We start from the raw sequence: 17,960 nt of genomic DNA on the forward strand, positions 1-17,960 counted from the left end.
CTGAACTAGTGACATGCTAGGAGACTAACATTGTTTTATGGTGTGTAAAAGTCAGTCCCAGGGATCTTTAGATAAAAAGTCACCACATTATTCAACTCTGACTACATGAATTGTGCACAGAATCCAGTAACTCCAAAAGGAAACAACAACAGAGATTAAACAGCACTCAAAAAAGTGTATGGTCTTCTGAGTTCAACACTTGCCTTCTATCTGTTGACCCTTTACTCAGATTCTGGAGCCTACAGCACCATCTAGTGACCAAAGAGGAAATGTATCACATATTTGGCTCCTGCAGTGCATGGAGACAAGAAGGTGGAAAAAGCAACCTGCTGCACTGCTGATGTTACAGAGAGAGGGAAGGAAAGTCTGAGACAGAAACCTTAATTTACTCTGATAATATAGCACTCATTGCAGTTTATATGTTCCTACATATAACGTAATACAATTGCAATTAAAGTAAATATAATTTATTTGCCCTTCTGTTTAATCCAAATTAAATCATCAGTCAGTGGATCTTAAAACATGATGTTACGCTGATCACATTTAGAACCGACCCAAGGCATAAATGAACTAAGAGAACGTCAATGCTACCAAGTTTGATTTAATGATTTCACCATAGATAAAGTAAAACATTATAAATGGTTTAAACATTTAAATTTAAGATTTTAAGGAGCTGGCAAGTTTACTTTGTAAAAGCTCAAAGAACAATCTTCATAGTTAGATTGCTTTGTTGCTACAGCTACAATCTGAGGCTCTCAGTTTAATTTTTGAGTTTTAACTGCTCATTAACGCATCTTAGTAAACTACAATTACATTTGACTGCTCAGCCATTTAAACTAGGCCGCCTCTCCCAGATTTGACTAAATCTATGGTGACATGCTAAATCAAATCTGCTCAAGGTCTCATAAATCATTGGACCAGACCTACATGATGAGCAAGACCCGCTTCACAGCACATCTTTGCTACTGGATGTAGAGGGACAAACGGGAGCGTGAGATTTAAGTTATGTGGCTTTAGTAGCTCTTTTATTTTGTGTTGTTTGAGTTTTTAATAAGTGCCACAGAAACTGTTTTGGTTGGCCGAGCTTTATAGGACGAGTTGTTCTGATCTCCGCGCGGCCACGCATCAACTCTACCTGACTTTAAGTAGGCAAAGCATTTGGTATTCTTTGTGTCTCTGCAAAAAATAAACTCAAACAAAAAATAAACCAGCATGCTTCGTTAGTCACGAGGCAAGCCTGAAAGCTCCTCCATGGGCTGAATCACCGGTCCATTAATGCACCGGTTAACCAGGATCTCCAACTTTATCGACACAGAGTCAGCATGTTGAGACATAAACACGTCGCACATCATACTTTGTTCATAAAGAAATATTCTCACTGCACGCTCAATGCGCACCTCTAGATGTTTACCTGTAAACACTTTTGAACAATGACTGCATCTCAATGAGGACATTTGCAGTTCACATTGAGCTGCGCGAGCAAAACAAATGTGGTGGATTTAAACTTGACTCCTACCTTGATGAATTCTACAAAGAAACATGGATCATCATCCTCACAGGGGGTTGATATAAATGTCTACATAGGTTAGCCTATATTGCCGATCCGCGCTGAGGTAAACTACAGAGATCAAGCCATGACAGTGTGCGTGAAGCAGCCAAGGTGATTGGTCATTCCGGCTTATTCAAAAAGAGAAAAATTATTTTTAAAAAAAACATTTAATTTTTTTTCTAATAAAGACAAAAATACACAAGGCTTAACCTGGCGGGTGGGCATGTAAAGCATGGTGGCCCGCCAGGCCTATAATACACTGGGGAACACCCTCTAGTAATTCTAATAATCTATTGTTTACTTCTAAAGGACGAAATCATTCCCATGTCATTTTCAAACTACCACTCTTTGAAAACATTCAATCCAGTCTTTGAGAGAGAAATGCCAATTTAAATGTGAACACTGCCAGATACAATGAACTGTTTCTCTGACAGATTAGAGCTTTTCCTCTAGATTTTCTTCATTAAGGCTAGAAAATTCGAGTAGAAAACATTTTTCTTTCTTCTGAAGCTTCTATGTGTGGGAGAAGTTCAGATAGAAACTGTAAAATGAGGACATGGTGACATGTTGCAGAAGAGTTCATGTTGCTCAAAGCATTTAATGGATCTGTTTCTGTCAGTGTTTACTCATCTGATCTGATTTGTAAATTAAATACTTACATAGAACAGATTCTGGTCACAAAACAGAGGCAGAAATGTGATGTTTGATAATAGAACATTATTCTGCTTGTGATGATGGATCACAAGCATTTCATCCCAGCGCTGCATGTCCCGGGGCCAAAACATCGTCAGTGACCCCTCACATCCCCACCATGGACTGTTCTCCCTGCTGTCCTCTGGAAAGAGATTCCGCAGCATCCGGTGCAGGTCCACCAGGTTCCGAAACAACTTTTTCCCACTTGCCATCAGACTGCTGAACTCTTAACTGGACTGCTCTCAAAAACTGGTCTCCACTTCATACCATGCACATGTACATAGCTAAATAACTTCTATTTTACTGTCATTCCTGCACTTTATATTTTATATTTATATTCATATTTATATTTTATACTGTATTTTATTTTATTCTGGAGTAACCTCATAACATTGGAACCTCAAAACATTGTTCTGAGCCTTATGCAATGAAATTTCGTTCTGTATACACCCTGTGCATGCAAAATGACAATAAAGTCAGTCTAAGTCTAAATTCTGTTTCAGATGTGTTTTTTTTACTTCAGTTATTGTTTTTGTTTTTGTTTCAACAGATGTTGTTCTGCAGCAAGTTCTACAGGAGCATAAGATCAGTCTGCGGAGGAGATGTGAATGTGTGACTGAAGAAAGTGATGTAACAGGAAGTAGAACCCTCCTCAACAGGATCTACACTGATCTCTACATCACAGAGGGACAAAGTGAAGAGGTTAATACCCAACATGAGGTGAAGCAGCTGGAGAGAGCCTCCAAGATCCAGAACCTCCATGACTCTTCAATCAGGTGCCATGACATCTTTAAAGCCTTCCCTGACCAACATGGAACCATCCGAGTGGTTCTGACCAACGGCGTCGCTGGTATTGGAAAAACCTTCTCAGTTCAGAAGTTCACTCTGGACTGGGCAGAGGGCTTGGAGAATCATGATGTCAGTGTGGTGGTTCTGCTTTCGTTCAGGGAGCTGAACTTGATCAGAGATGAGCAGCACAGTCTTCTCACGCTGCTCCATGTTTTCCATCCAACCCTCCAGAAGCTCCCAGCAGAGCAGCTGGCTGTCTGCAAACTTCTCTTCATCTTTGATGGCCTGGATGAAAGCAGACTTTCACTGGACTTCAACAACAGTCAGCTGGTTTCTGACGTCACACAGAAGTCATCAGTCAATGTTCTGCTGACAAACCTCATCAAGAGGAACCTGCTTCCGTCAGCTCTCATCTGGATAACTTCCAGACCTGCAACAGCCAATCAGATCCCTCCTTCATGTATTTCCAGGATAACAGAAGTACGAGGCTTCACTGACGCCCAGAAGGAGGAGTACTTCAGGAAGAGGTTCAGTGATGAAGAGATGTCCAGCAGAATCATCTCCCACATCAAGGCCTCTAGGAGCCTCCACATCATGTGTGGAATCCCAGTCTTTTGCTGGATCACTGCTACAGTTCTGGAGAACATGTTGACCTCAGAGCAGAGAGGAGAGCTACCTAAGAACATGACTGACATGTACTCACACTTCCTGCTGGTCCAGACAAAGAGGAAGAAGAACAAGTACCATGGAGGACATGAGACAAGTCCACAGGAGCTGATGGAGGCTGACAGAGAAGTTCTTCTGAAGCTGGGGAGGCTGGCATTTGAACATCTGGAGAAAGGAAACATCATGTTCTACCAAGAAGACCTGGAGCAGTGTGGTCTGGATGTCACAGAAGCTTCAGTGTACTCAGGAGTTTGTACAGAGATCTTCAAAAGAGAGAATCTGATCTTCCAGAAATCAGTCTACTGCTTTGTTCACCTGAGCATTCAGGAGTTTCTGGCTGCAGTCTACATGTTCCACTGTTTCACCACAAGGAATACAGAGGTAGTGAAGAAGTTCCTGGGAAAAGAATTCAGTGAAACATCTTTGGAGGTCATCATGAAAAAAGTCCTAGAGAAATCCTTCTTCAGTAAAAATGGCCACCTGGACCTGTTTGTTTGTTTCCTTCATGGCCTCACTGTGGAGTCCAACCAGAGACTGTTAGGAGGCCTTCTGGGTCAGACAGAAAACAGTCCAGGAACCATCCAGAGAATCATCAACAATCTGAAGGAGATGAACACTGATAGAATCTCTCCTGACAGAATCATCAACATCTTCCACTGCCTGGTGGAGATGAATGACCGCTCAGTTTTTCAGGAGATCCAACAGTTCCTGAAATCAGGGAATAAACTGTCGGAGATCCAGTGTTCAGCTCTGGCCTACATGCTGCAGATGTCAGAGGTTCTGGGTGAGTTGGACCTGGAGAAGTACAACACATCAGAATCGGGACGACTGAGACTGGTTCCAGCTGTGAGGAACTGCAGAACGGCTCGGTGAGTCCAGATCACTGATGGCATAGTTACTTTGAAAAAGTTGTGGTGGTGTAGGGGATAGCGCGACCCATGTTTTTAGGCCTTGACTCCTTGACGCGGCTGTCGCGAGTTCGATTCCCAGACCCGGCGACATTTGCCTCATGTCTTTCCTTATGAGGCAAAGGAAAGACATGTAGTGTCTTTCATATAAGGAAAGTAGTAGGCTGACTACTTTCCTTATATGAAAGTAGTCAGCCTACTTTCATATAAGTAGGCTGACTTATATGAAAGTCAGCCTACTTTCATATAAGGGACACTAGAACCCACAAAAGACTCCCTGGAGGGGAGGGGGAAAAAAAGAAAAGTAACTTTAATCGGATTTCTGATTACTCCTTGAAAAAGTTACTTAGTAACTGATTACCTAATTTGGAAAGTAACTTTTTTAGTTACTTTCAGCAGCTGCTAACAATAACGCTCCGCCACCTGTGAAAATTACATTAAGCTTTGCCAATGCTTAATTGCATGTTTTTTTATAATGGTAACATCAACAATGTATCTCCACTTATAAGGTTGAACTGAAGGGGACATTGTTTAATGGTTACAACAGCACAAAACACTAGTAATCTTTGTATGTTCCTCTATTGTCTGGGAACTCTAAATAGGATTTTAGACCCCCCACCCCTCCCTGCTCCAGCCTCTAGGTTCTGTGTTACGGCCCTGCATTTGCTGTCATAGTGCAGTGCACAGCGCTTCTCCCACTGCTCCACAACTCAGATCACCTTCACAAATTTGTGACACTTATCTTAATATTAATGATTATAATGGCGATTAGTATCACAACTTTACGTACTCGTTCATTCATGGCTGTTTTCACGTTTATTGTACTCGATGTTTTGACTTTTCTGGAGAGTACCACAAAGCTCTACGTCATACGAGAAATTCTGGTGCTTATTATGTGTCTTTGCTTATTTCCAAACCCAAATGAATAACTTAAAGTTCAAAAACAAGCCCAAAAAAGTGCAACCCACGACTCATTAAATCTGCAAGCAACTTTAGAAAAAACAAGCCCAAAGTCGCTTATAATAATCGGACTTGGCGACAGAAACTCAATAGTTCCTGTTTTTCCAGCAACATAATGCGCATCTCCCTCCATTGTTTATACACTGCTCAAAAAAATAGAGGGAACACTCAAATAACACATCCTAGATCTGAATGAAAGAAATATTCTCATTGAATCCTTTGTTCTGTACAAAGTTGAATGTGCTGACAACAAAATCACACAAAAATCATCAATGGAAATCAAATTTATTAACCAATGGAGGCCTGGATTTGGAGCCACACACAAAATTAAAGTGAAATAACACTACACGCTGATCCAACTTTAATGTAATGTCCTTAAAACAAGTCAAAATGAGGCTCAGTATTGTGTGTGGCCTCCACGTGCCTGTATGACCTCCCTACAACGCCTGGGCATGCTCCTGATGAGGTGGCGGATGGTCTCCTGAGGGATCTCCTCCCAGACCTGGACTAAAGCATCCGCCAACTCCTGGACAGTCTGTGGTGCAACGTGACGTTGGTGGATGGAGCGAGACATGATGTCCCAGATGTGCTCAATCGGATTCAGGTCTGGGGAACGGGCTGGCCAGTCCATAGCTTCAATGCCTTCATCTTGCAGGAACTGCTGACACACTCCAGCCACATGAGGTCTAGCATTGTCCTGCATTAGGAGGAACCCAGGGCCAACCGCACCAGCATATGGTCTCACAAGGGGTCTGAGGATCTCATCTCGGTACCTAATGGCAGTCAGGCTACCTCTGGCGAGCACATGGAGGGCTGTGCGGCCCTCCAAAGAAATGCCACCCCACACCATTACTGACCCACTGCCAAACCGGTCATGCTGAAGGATGTTGCAGGCAGCAGACCACTCTCCACGGCGTCTCCAGACTCTGTCACGTCTGTCACATGTGCTCAGTGTGAACCTGCTTTCATCTGTGAAGAGCACAAGGCACCAGTGGCGAATTTGCCAATCCTGGTGCTCTCTGGCAAATGCCAAGCGTCCTGCACGGTGTTGGGCTGTGAGCACAACCCCCATCTGTGGACGTCGGGCCCTCATACCATCCTCATGGAGTCGGTTTCTAACCGTTTGTGCAGACACATGCACATTTGTGGCCTGCTGGAGGTCATTTTGCAGGGCTCTGGCAGTGCTCCTCCTGTTCCTTCTTGCACAAAGGCGGAGGTAGCGGTCCTGCTGCTGGGTTGTTGCCCTCCTACGGCCTCCTCCACGTCTCCTGGTGTACTGGCCTGTCTCCTGGTAGCGCCTCCAGCCTCTGGACACTACGCTGACAGACACAGCAAACCTTCTTGCCACAGCTCGCATTGATGTGCCATCCTGGATGAGCTGCACTACCTGAGCCACTTGTGTGGGTTGTGGAGTCCGTCTCATGCTATCACGAGTGTGAAAGCACCACCAACATTCAAAACTGACCAAAACATCAGCCAGACAGCATAGGTACTGAGAAGTGGTCTGTGGTCCCAACTGCAGAACCACTCCTTTATTGAGTGTGTCTTGCTAATTGCCAATAATTTCCACCTGTTGTCTATTCCATTTGCACAACAGCAAGTGAAATTGATTGTCAATCAGTGTTGCTTCCTAAGTGGACAGTTTGATTTCACAGAAGTTTGATTTACTTGGAGTTATATTGTGTTGTTTAAGTGTTCCCTTTATTTTTTTGAGCAGTGTATTTCTGTCGCTTCTGCTAACTGTTGCATAGAAACGGCAGTCACTCCCCAAGACACTTAGAGGGAATCAAATTAAATTAGAAAAGAAAATAGTAACGCACAGTGATTTGGATAAGTAACTTTAATCTGATTACTGGATTTGAAAAAGCAACACGTAACTGAAAAAACTGGTCCAACGTTAGTAACACTTGAAGATCTGATCTGAAAGATCCAATCAATCAGACACATTTTTAACTTCACTCATTGGGCTGCAACCCCATAATTAACTTCTCTGGATCTTTCACTCTTTTTTATAAAGCCACTGTTTAGGTTTGATGGAAACTTGGACCATTAAAATAAACTCCTGCATCAAAGTTGTTGCCCTTTAATCTAGTTGGAAACTTTGTGAACCAACTTTTCTTCTGCCCACTAGTTTCCTCTGAGTTTATAAATGAGACCAGCATGAATGGACTTTTCTGTAACCTCTGTGCTGCTGCCAGTTTTGGTCAGGATTCTCTTGCAAAAGAGATTTTCAATCTCAGTGGGATTTTCCTGGTGAAAAGAAGGTTAAATAAATAAATTAGTGATTGTTGTCTGCTTTCAGAAAAAGTAATTTCTGGAGGAGTCCTGGTTTCTGTCAGAACCTCCCAAAGCTCAGAACTCTGCTTTCAGAACTGGAACCATTTTCCTCATCAATACTTCATCTGCAGCTTTTGTTGAAGCTCTTAATGTCCTCCATAAAGACCTGGAGAGACATGAGCTTCAACACTCTAGACCAGGGGTGTCCAAACATTTTGAGACCAGGATCTATTTTTTCTCTCGCCAGCCGGCTGAGATGTACCACTCACCCACAAAAATTGTAAATGAAACTCTATTGACTTATTTTATATGCAAATACACTGCCTGGCCAAAAAAAAAGTCGCCACCATAAAATGGTCACACTCTCTAATATTTTGTTGGGCCGCCTTTAGCTTTGATTACAGCCCGCATTCGCTGTGGCATTGTTTCAATAAGCTTCTGCAGTGTCACAAGATTTATTTCCATCCAGTGTTGCATTAATCTTTCACCAAGATCTTGTATTGATGATGGGAGAGTCTGACCACTGCGCAAAGACTTCTCCAGCACATCCCAAAGATTCTCAATGGGGTTAAGGTCTGGACTCTGTGGTGGCCAATCCATGTGTGAAAAAGATGTCTCATGCTCCCTGAACCACTCTTTCACAATGTGAGCCCGATGAATCCTGGCATTGTCATCTTGGAATATGCCTGTTCCATTTGGGAAGACAAAATCCATTGATGGAATAACCTGGTCATTCAGTATATTCAGGTAGTCAGCTGACCTCATTCTTTGGGCACACAATGTTGCTGAACCTAGACCTGACCAACTGCAGCAACCCCAGATCATAGCACTGCCCCCACAGGCTTGTACAGTAGGCACTAGGCATGATGGGTGCATCACTTCACCTGCCTCTCTTCTTACCCTGATGCGCCCATCACTCTGGAACAGGGTAAATCTGGACTCATCAGACCACATGACCCTCTTCCATTCCTCCAGAGTCTAATCTTTATGCTCCCTAGCAAACTGAAGCCTTTTTTTCTGGTTAGCCTTACTGATTAGAGGTTTTCTTACGGCTACACAGCTGTTCAATCCCAACCCCTTGAGTTCCCTTCGCATTGTGTGTGTGGAAATGCTTTTGCGTTCACAATTAAACATACTCCTGAGTTCTGCTGTTGTTTTGCTTCGATTTGATTTGACCAAACGTTTAAGTAATCGCCGATCACGATCATTCAGGATTTTTTTCCGACCACATTTCTTCCTGGAAGACGATGGTTCCCCACCATCCTTCCAGTTTTTAATGATGCGTTGGACAGTTCTTAACCCAATTCTAGTAGTTTCTGCAATCTCCTTAGATGTTTTCTCTGCTTGATGCATGCCAATGATTTGACCCTTCTTAAACAGACTAACGTCTTTTCCACGACCACAGGATGTGTCTTTTGCCATGGTTGTTTAAGAAATGAGGAGTTACTCATTGCATCAGCTGGGGTTAAATAACTTGTTGCCAGCTGAAAGATAATCGCCTATGCAGTACTTATCCAATAGGAGGCTTGTACCTATTTGCTTAGTTAAATCCAGGTGGCGACTTTTTTTTTGGCCAGGCAGTGTATATATCAGGTATAGCAGACATATTGAAGTGATAGAAAACCTGATGCAGTTTCTTCCTCAGTGAGATTCTGACACTGGGAGGAGGTTACTGGTTTCTCATAGTCAGGAACTGGTTGCAAACCTGAGGCCACCAGGTGTCAGTCAGTTATGGCAGATCTGAACTTTGGTTTGATGAACTCAATATGAGAAGTTGCAGACTCATAGGAGGAACCAAAGAGTTGGGTTAAAAGCACATTTTTTGTAATTGGGATATTTTTCCTCCAACAGGTTTTAGAGGAATCACCTCAAACCAGATGTTGGACTGGAATTTATTTCAATATCATTTGTGAATATCAGCTTCTGATTTTCAATAGCAGAGCTATAAAGGTTGAAAAAGGTTAGCATTTTGAAGAAAGTCTCATTGATATCAGTATTTCCTTTAAATAAGAGACAAAAATAAATAGCATGTTTGAAAGAGGAAAAGACTCTCAGACTCAGCAAGATGCCAGAGAGCACCAAACAAATTTCTTTATATTAGACAATTAATTTAATTTCATATAATTGTTGCGGCAGGAGCCATTTGTTTGTTAAATACTTAATGAAATATGTTGGTCTTATTTGGTGTTTGTTGTGAATGACGTACACTCACAAACGAACGAGGTAATTAGTCCAAGTTTGTCTATTGAATGTTCAGAAACTCCAGCGGCTGTAATTAGCCACAGCAAAGGTAAACAAAGGTAAAATAATCTAAACAGGTGATCAACTCAAACCACTCGTACTGGTTTCCGTCTCTGTTTGTCGTTGAAGCACACCCGTTGCTATGGCAACGGCCTGAGTTGCGCAAGCCGAGCAGAGATTACGTTAAGAACAAAACATTCAGTCCGTTACAACCAGTGATGTCAGTAACGCGTTACTAAGTAACTTACTGATGTCGGACCACTTTTTTTCAGTAACGAGTAATCTAACGCGTTGCTATTTCATATCCAGTAGTCAGACTACAGTTATTTATCAAAATCATTTTGCGTTACTGTGCGTTACTATTTTCTTTTGGAATTTAATTTAATTTCCTCTACGCGTCTTGTCGAGTGATCGCTGTTTTTATGCGACAGTATCAGCAGCGAAAGAAATGTAAACAATGGAGGGAAGAGGGAGATGCGCATTTTGTTGGTAGAAAAACAGGAACTACTTTGAGTTTCTGTCGCCTATTATTATAAGCGGCTGTGGGCTTTAATTTTTTTAAAAGTCGCTAGCAAATGTAATGAGTTGCGGGTTGCGCTTTTTGGGCTTGTTTTTGAACGTGAAGTTGCTCATTTGGACTTGGAAATAAGCAGACATAAACCCCAGAATGTGTTTGACCTCTAATTAGTTTTAGTCAGGCACTCCCTGTCCATCATTTCCCGGATGATCCGTCCCGCTGTGTCTTTGTTAATGTCAAGTTAATATATTACCTGTCAATTACGTCGAGCTATCCAGAACATTGGAAACATCGAGACTAATATGAACAGCGCAATAAACGTGAAACCAGCCACGAATGAACGAGTCCGTAAAGTTGTGCAACTAAACGCCATTATAATAATTAATGTTGAGATAAGTGTCACAAATCTGTGCAGCAGCCATCTGAATTCAGCGCTGTGCGCTGCGCTATCACACCAAACACAGGGCCGTAATGCACAACCTGGAGGCTAGGGGGCTTGGGGGGGGTTAAAATCCTTCTTAGAGTTTTCCAGACAACAGTGGGCCACACAAAAACATGCACAAATTACTAACGGGTTTTTTGTACTGTAACCATTAAAAAACCTCCCTTTCAGTTCAACCTTATAAGTGGAGACACATTGTTGATGTTACCATTATAAAATAGCTTATAATTAAGTATTGGCAAAGATCAATGTAATTTTCACAGCGTTGTTGTTAGCAGCTGCTGAAAGTAACTAAAAAAGTTACTTTTAATGTAACTTAGTTACTTTCCAAATCAAGTAGTCAGTAATCTGAGTTACTTTTTCAAGGAGTAATCAGTAATCCGATTAAAGTTACTTTTTCAAAGTAACTATGCCATCACTGGTTACAATGTTTGGTTTTCAGATTTGATGTTTATTTTGTGATTATTAATAAGCCTCTATGAACACAGTGGTGGTTGATGAGCTGATTTAAACTCCTGCTCTGCTCGTCAGTCAGTCTTTGAGTCGCTTTTTTTCGTTAGTGGAACCAAAATCATATTTTAAAGTCATGTGATGAAGAGCTTCTGATCCAGATTGTTGCTGCAGCAGTCAGAGCTCAGCATGAAGAAACAGGGAGGTTTGCTAACCGGCAGCCAAGATGGCCGCCGCTAAAACCTTCAGTTGTTCTGAGAACATGAAGCTGGACCAGAACCAGAACCATGATGTTAGTTATGAAATGATCAAACTCAGTAAATTGATGTGAAGACCAGATGTTCATCAGATGATATCAATGTTATTAAATGTGTATATATAGATTATCTGATTTAATTAGAACTGACTTTATTTCTTCTCTAATCACAGACTTGGTGGCTGTAAACTCAGACAGGCTGAATGTGAAGTTGTAGCTTCAGCTCTGAAGTCCAACCAACATCTGACTGAACTGGAAATAAGTCAGATCTACATATTTGGAACCAGTACAGACTCTGGACTGAATCATCTGTTTGAGATCCTGGAGAGTTCAGTCAGTAAAGTAAAGAGTCTGAGGTTTGTTTTCTCTGTTTATCCTATAAAATATTTTATTGATACTTTAATATTTATTTATCTTCACATTTATTCTGTTTTCTTTAAAAAACAATCTGCTCTCAAAATGTCAGATTATAATTTCTAAAATCTTTTGCTTTATTATTTTCATTTTTCAGACTTTGAGAATATTTATCTTTATTTTTCACTTTAAAATATTTTGGACTGATGAACAAAAATAAGTTAAATAAGTCAAATGATGATAATTAATGATGGAGATGTTTCAGTTTGTTCTGAGAAAGATTCAGATGATCAGATTGATTTATTTCTCATTTCTTCTTCACATTAATAATGAAATGTTCCCCCAGAGTAAAACCAGAACCAGACAAGTTATGTTTTTAATAAAGACATGCTATTTAAGAAAGAACTGAAATAGTAACAAACAGAAACTATAATATGAATAAAAACTGACAGCAGCAGGCGGTTCCTCCAGCTCAGCTATGTCCTGGATCTGTGGTTCTGTTGGACCGGGTCAGAGAAGAACCGTCTCTTCAGTCTGACAGCTGTCAGTCAGTTGGAGCCTCGTCTCTCTGAGCTCAGAGACGCTTCATCTGGTAACAGATCAGAAGCTGATCATTAGAGCTGATTCAGAGTTCCTCAATCGTGTTTCTGGTGATCAGATCTGATCATTACTGATCAGAATTGATCAGATATGATCAGTGGTAAAGGAGGCCTGTGTGCTCACTCCAGCAAACATCTGGTCCTTGTCTCCAGCTGTCCTCTGTCTCTGCTGTCCCTCCTCTGTTGGGATGTCAGCAGGTAGATGGACCACAATATCTGCTTGTTGGTGATTGGCTGAGCTGTTGTCATGGCAACATGCAGGTAGACTGAAGGCAGCATAGCAGCTTCTAGACCAGGACTCTTCAAATCCAGGCCTCCTGGTTCAGTGTCCTGAAAACTTTAGATGTTTCTGCTTCAACACCTGAATGAAATGATGAATTCTCCCTCAGGATGCAGTCAGGTTCTCCAGAGTCCTGCTGATGACCTCATGACCTCATGATGGGACTCAGGTGTTGAAGGTTGTAGGACACAGGCCATCGAGGCCTGGAGTTGAAGATCCCTGGTCTAGACCAAACCAGAAAAAGTTCTCCAAGTATTTACTGTCCCCATAGTTCAGTAAATACTTTTACTATAGAACAAAGAACTGAGAACGTGATCACCAGTAGAGGAGCGCCATCTGGTGGTTCAACAGTCATAGGTTTCTTCCAGATACCCGAGACAAACCAACCTTCACTTTATTTCTGATATGAAACTATTTTAAAATTTGAAGTCTATTTAATTCCCGATCAGAACCACTGAAGGCCCGACTGAAATATTCTAACACGTCATAATAACATGTTCTGGTTCTGCTGGTTTAGACTCTATAAACCAGTTTTACTGAAACAAATATTAAACCTCCGTTCATCATGTTTCTGGGACTTTTATATTTAGTGAAATTAATTTTCTAGATTTTTATTATTAATTTGTTCATATTTCAGTTTTAACCTGCATCTTGTTGGCTTCAGCTCACGTCTTTTATTCTTTATTCAGATTGGAGTACTGCAGGTTATCAGAGATCAGCTGTTCTTCTCTGGTCTCAGCTCTGATGTCCAACCCCTCCCATCTGACTGAACTGGACCAGAGAGGAAACGACCTCAAAGATTCTGGAGTGAAGGAGCTCTGTGGCTTTCTACAGAATCCTGAATGCAGAATACAACGATTAATGTAAGAAACCATGTTTTATTCTGGATCTGATGTTTCTGATGTGAAAGTTGTGTTGCCACTAAACTGCAGACAGATGGCTGATATTCTACTGATCCACTCTGAGGATCTTCATGGTAAAGTCTGCTTTCTTCTTCTATGGTTTGGTCCAGTTTAAAGTTTCTTTGTTTTATAAAAGCACAAGCAGTTCCTCCTCCCACCGTCACATTCAACCAATTACAGCGTTCATTTCACAGACACCAACCACACCTGCAGAGAGAAGGTCAAAGGTCAGAGCTGATGAAACTCAGATATTAGGATCATTAAATGTCTTAAAATCTACAAACAATCAGATATAAAATCTGAGAAAATGTCTTTATGTCCAAGACAGACTGGGGCTTAATTCACTAAATAATGATGTTCATCCACATCTCTGACCTTCTGATCATAATGAATGTTCATTAATGTTGTGTTTTTGATTTTGTTGAAGTGGTTTGCACCTCAGGGCCACTGTAAAAATTTGCATACATTACTTAAGAAAATCAGTGGTAATGAATTCTTATGAAAAAAGAGGGTTAAATTTTCTAGATTTCACGACTCTAAATAATACATTCAAAATAAATTGGTTAAAGTTGTATCTAAAAAATCTATCCTCCATTTGGAATACTTTCCCTCCAGTGTAGGGGTCTTAATTTCCTCCTCCTTTGTAATTATCATGTAGAGAAAATACCAGTAAAACTTTCTGCATTTCACAAACAAACATTTCTTTCATGGGCACTTATATACAAACATAATTTTTCTCCCCATTTTTCTCCTCCTTCACAAAAATAAATCTTTATTTTATCCTAAATGGTTGGACATTAAAATCCTCCTTGTGGGTCAGCTATTTAACCAAAATGGGTGTTTGCTCAGTTACAATGATTTCAAACTCAAGTATAACTTCGCTGCAATTTCTAAAGACTATGATATTGTGTTTGATGCTGTAACTAATGAAATATGTGAACTCTTTAGAAATAATGTTGATGAATATAAGGCCTTGTTAAATGTAAGTGACACCACCGTTGGTAAAGCATGTTTTTCTACTACTTGTAAGAATATCACAAAGGAAAGGAGCCATGTTTCAACAAGATACTATTTCTGTACTTTCATCTGTTTTCTATTGGAAAAATTTTGTCCCTGATTCACTATGGAAAAATGTGTGGACTCATCATCAGAAACTTTTCATAAACAATAAAATGAAGGATGTCTCTTTTAAACTGTTACATCGAATTTATCCTACTAATCAATACATGATGAAATATATTAAAACAATAGACCCCAACTGAATCTCTTTGGGCTGCCACCTTATCGTGGTGGAGGGGTTTGAGTGCCCCAATGATCCTAGGAGCTATGCTGTCTGGGGCTTCATGCTCCTGGTAGGGTCACCCAAGGCAGACAGGTCCTAGGTGAGGGACCAGACAACTTTGGATGTGGTGTTCCCTCGTCCGGACGCAGGTCACCGGGGCCCCACTCTGGAGCCAGGCCGGGAGGGGGGGCACGATGGCGAGCGCCTGACGGCCTGGCTTTTTCCCATGGAGCCCAGCCGGGCTGATGAATTAGTTCTTGTTTCCATGGTAACAACATTGATATCAGATTGGTTGTGATGCAGCATCCTGTGTAACAATATAACAGGTAGAATCAGTTCTGTTTCCACCCATGTGTTCATGTGTTTATGAATGAGTGAAGTGTAATTATTGCAGCTGTTGATCCTTCAGATAAATCACTCAGTTCCACTTAATAGAAGGTTAAAGGTCACAGTGGAAATGAGCTGCTTCCATTCAATCACTGCAGCATTCATTAACAGCTCTAATGTCACACTTTGGTTCTTAAAGTCCATTTTAATTCCTGACCAGAACCACTGAAGGCCCGACTGAAATATTCTAACACGTCATAATAACATGTTCTGGTTCTGCTGGTTTGGACTCTAGAAACCAGTTTTACTGGATCAATTATTAAACATCAGTTCATTATGTTTCTGGGACTTTTACATTCAGTGAAATTAATTTTCTCCATTTTTATTATTAATTTGTTCATATTTCAGTTTTAACCTGCATCCTGTTGGCTTCAGCTCACATCTTTTATTCTTTATTCAGATTGATTGACTGCAGTTTGTCAGAGATCAGCTGTTCTTCTCTGGTCTCAGCTCTGAAGTCCAACCCCTCCCATCTGACTGAACTGGACTTGAGCAACAACAACCTCAAAGATTCTGGAGTGAAGGAGCTCTGTGGTTTTCTACAGAATCCTGAATGCAGAATACAACAATTAATGTAAGAAACCATGTTTTATTCTGGATCTGATGTTTCTGATGTGAAAGTTGTGTTGCCACTAAACTTCAGACAGATGGCTGATATTCTACTGATCCACTCTGAAGATCTTCATGGTAAAGTCTGCTTTCTTCTTCTATGGTTTGGTCCAGTTAAAGATTATTTGTTTTATAAAAGCACAAGCAGTTCCTCCTCCTACCATCACATTCAACCATGTGATGGTGGGAGGTGGGAGGAAATGAACGCTGAATTGCAGCGTTCATTTCACAGACACCATCCACACCTGCAGAGAGAAGGTCAAAGGTCAGATTGGAGACTAAAGGCTGATAAAACTCTTATATTAGGATCATTAAATGTATTAATATCTACAATCAGATAAAAAAATCTGATAAAATGTCATTATGTCCAAAACAGACTGAGGCTTAATTCACTAAATAATGATGTTCATCCACATCTCTGACCTTCTGATCATAAATGATCAATAAACCATCATTGATAAAACCACAAACTTTATTAATCTGTAAAGATGAACAGATGTAGAAACATCAGGAATCAGTTTGACATGTCAAATGGGTCTGGACTGAAATATTAGAGCTTAGTCAAACTGTGGCGGTCCAACCAGTAATTCACCAGGACAAAGGCATATATAAAAAAATATTTTCTATTTATTTTTCCAGAAATTCTTCACAAAAGACTTCCAACATCAAATCTAAAAATATAGCAAAATGGGCCCAAAAGAAATCAACTAAGGCAGATCTAACTCAAGATAACAAACCAAAAACTGACTTCACACAATGAATACACAGGGGAATTTATACACAAAGGCTAGCCTACACAAACGAAGAGGGGTGGGAGATGAGACAAAGACAAACAGTACATAAACATAAATAACTAATTCAAACCAACACATTTTGACTACAACACAACTGTATAAACAAAACAATCTAACACCAAAAATGTTTTAGCAGTTATGCTATTAGTAGAGAGAGAGGCAGATTCTTTAACATCAAGTCCCCCGCTTCCAGCAGTCTGATGGTTTGTTCCTCTTCCTGGTTTGCCTTTCAACCAGTCCTCTCACTCAGCCAGTCCTTCAAACTCAGCAAAACAAAGTGCTTAATGATTCAAATAAACAAAAGGTGTTTACTAAATGTGTGCACCCATAATAGTAAACAACCTAATGCAATAAACACCACAGAAGGAGTGAAATTATAAATATATTGTGTGAAAACATTTAAATAAATACTAACACTGGGGAAAAGATGGAGGAACCTCCACACCAACAGAAACCGTTGCATTTAGTTCCCTGGCAGTAGGGAGCACAGCAGAATGGCTGAAACACAGGAAAGGATGTCAGACATTCAGGAAGCAATTTTTTTATTTTAAATTTAGTTTGTTTTTTGTCATTTTAAATCCACAAAATACTTTTTTGGGGGCCAGAATAAAGTATTGCACAAATTACATACCTGCAAATCAGTGTGACTTCTGCTGTTGTCTTTGGGAGACCAGTTCAGAGAGGCGTGGCTTCACCTTGGCAAGTGCATCTTCAGAGCAAAGTCTGTTCATTTTCTTCTTTTTTTGCTCGACATATTTAGTATGGATAAAAATATTAAGAAAGAAACCACGCGACATACAACTACGACAGCCACTGATACTGCGCGCACTAAATTCCCCGCAGCCCTGATTGGCCGAGCAATGTAACATGATCCTCTGCAGCAAGTGATGGCCAAGCGGGGCGGGTCATCACGACTTTACACAAGTGTGTCTTTACCTCTGCGGCAGAGGCTCCGCCGAACCCCTGAGACCGACTCATCGAACCCCTGGAGTTCGACCGAACCCA

The 17,960-nt window shown here is 40.9% G+C and overlaps 1 protein-coding gene across 7 annotated transcripts in view; it reads left to right on the forward strand.

The window, feature by feature from the left end:
• Positions 1-17,960, forward strand: part of LOC116712080 (NACHT, LRR and PYD domains-containing protein 3-like) — a 612,764-nt gene that overhangs the window by 4,067 nt on the left and 590,737 nt on the right. For 3 of the 7 annotated variants that reach the window (XM_032551885.1, XM_032551884.1, XM_032551889.1), the window contains exons 5-9: positions 1,322-1,324; positions 2,793-4,566; positions 11,922-12,104; positions 13,671-13,844; positions 15,953-16,126. In XM_032551885.1, coding sequence (XP_032407776.1) covers positions 1,322-1,324; positions 2,793-4,566; positions 11,922-12,104; positions 13,671-13,844; positions 15,953-16,126 — 2,308 coding nt within the window. The remainder of the gene's footprint in view (positions 1-1,321; positions 1,325-2,792; positions 4,567-11,921; positions 12,105-13,670; positions 13,845-15,952; positions 16,127-17,960) is intronic. The other 4 variants (XM_032551890.1, XM_032551891.1, XM_032551886.1 and 1 more) reach the window with 3 other exon arrangements.

This window comes from Xiphophorus hellerii, chromosome 21, assembly GCF_003331165.1.
Source record: "Xiphophorus hellerii strain 12219 chromosome 21, Xiphophorus_hellerii-4.1, whole genome shotgun sequence".
Taxonomy (NCBI): Eukaryota; Metazoa; Chordata; class Actinopteri; order Cyprinodontiformes; family Poeciliidae; genus Xiphophorus; species Xiphophorus hellerii.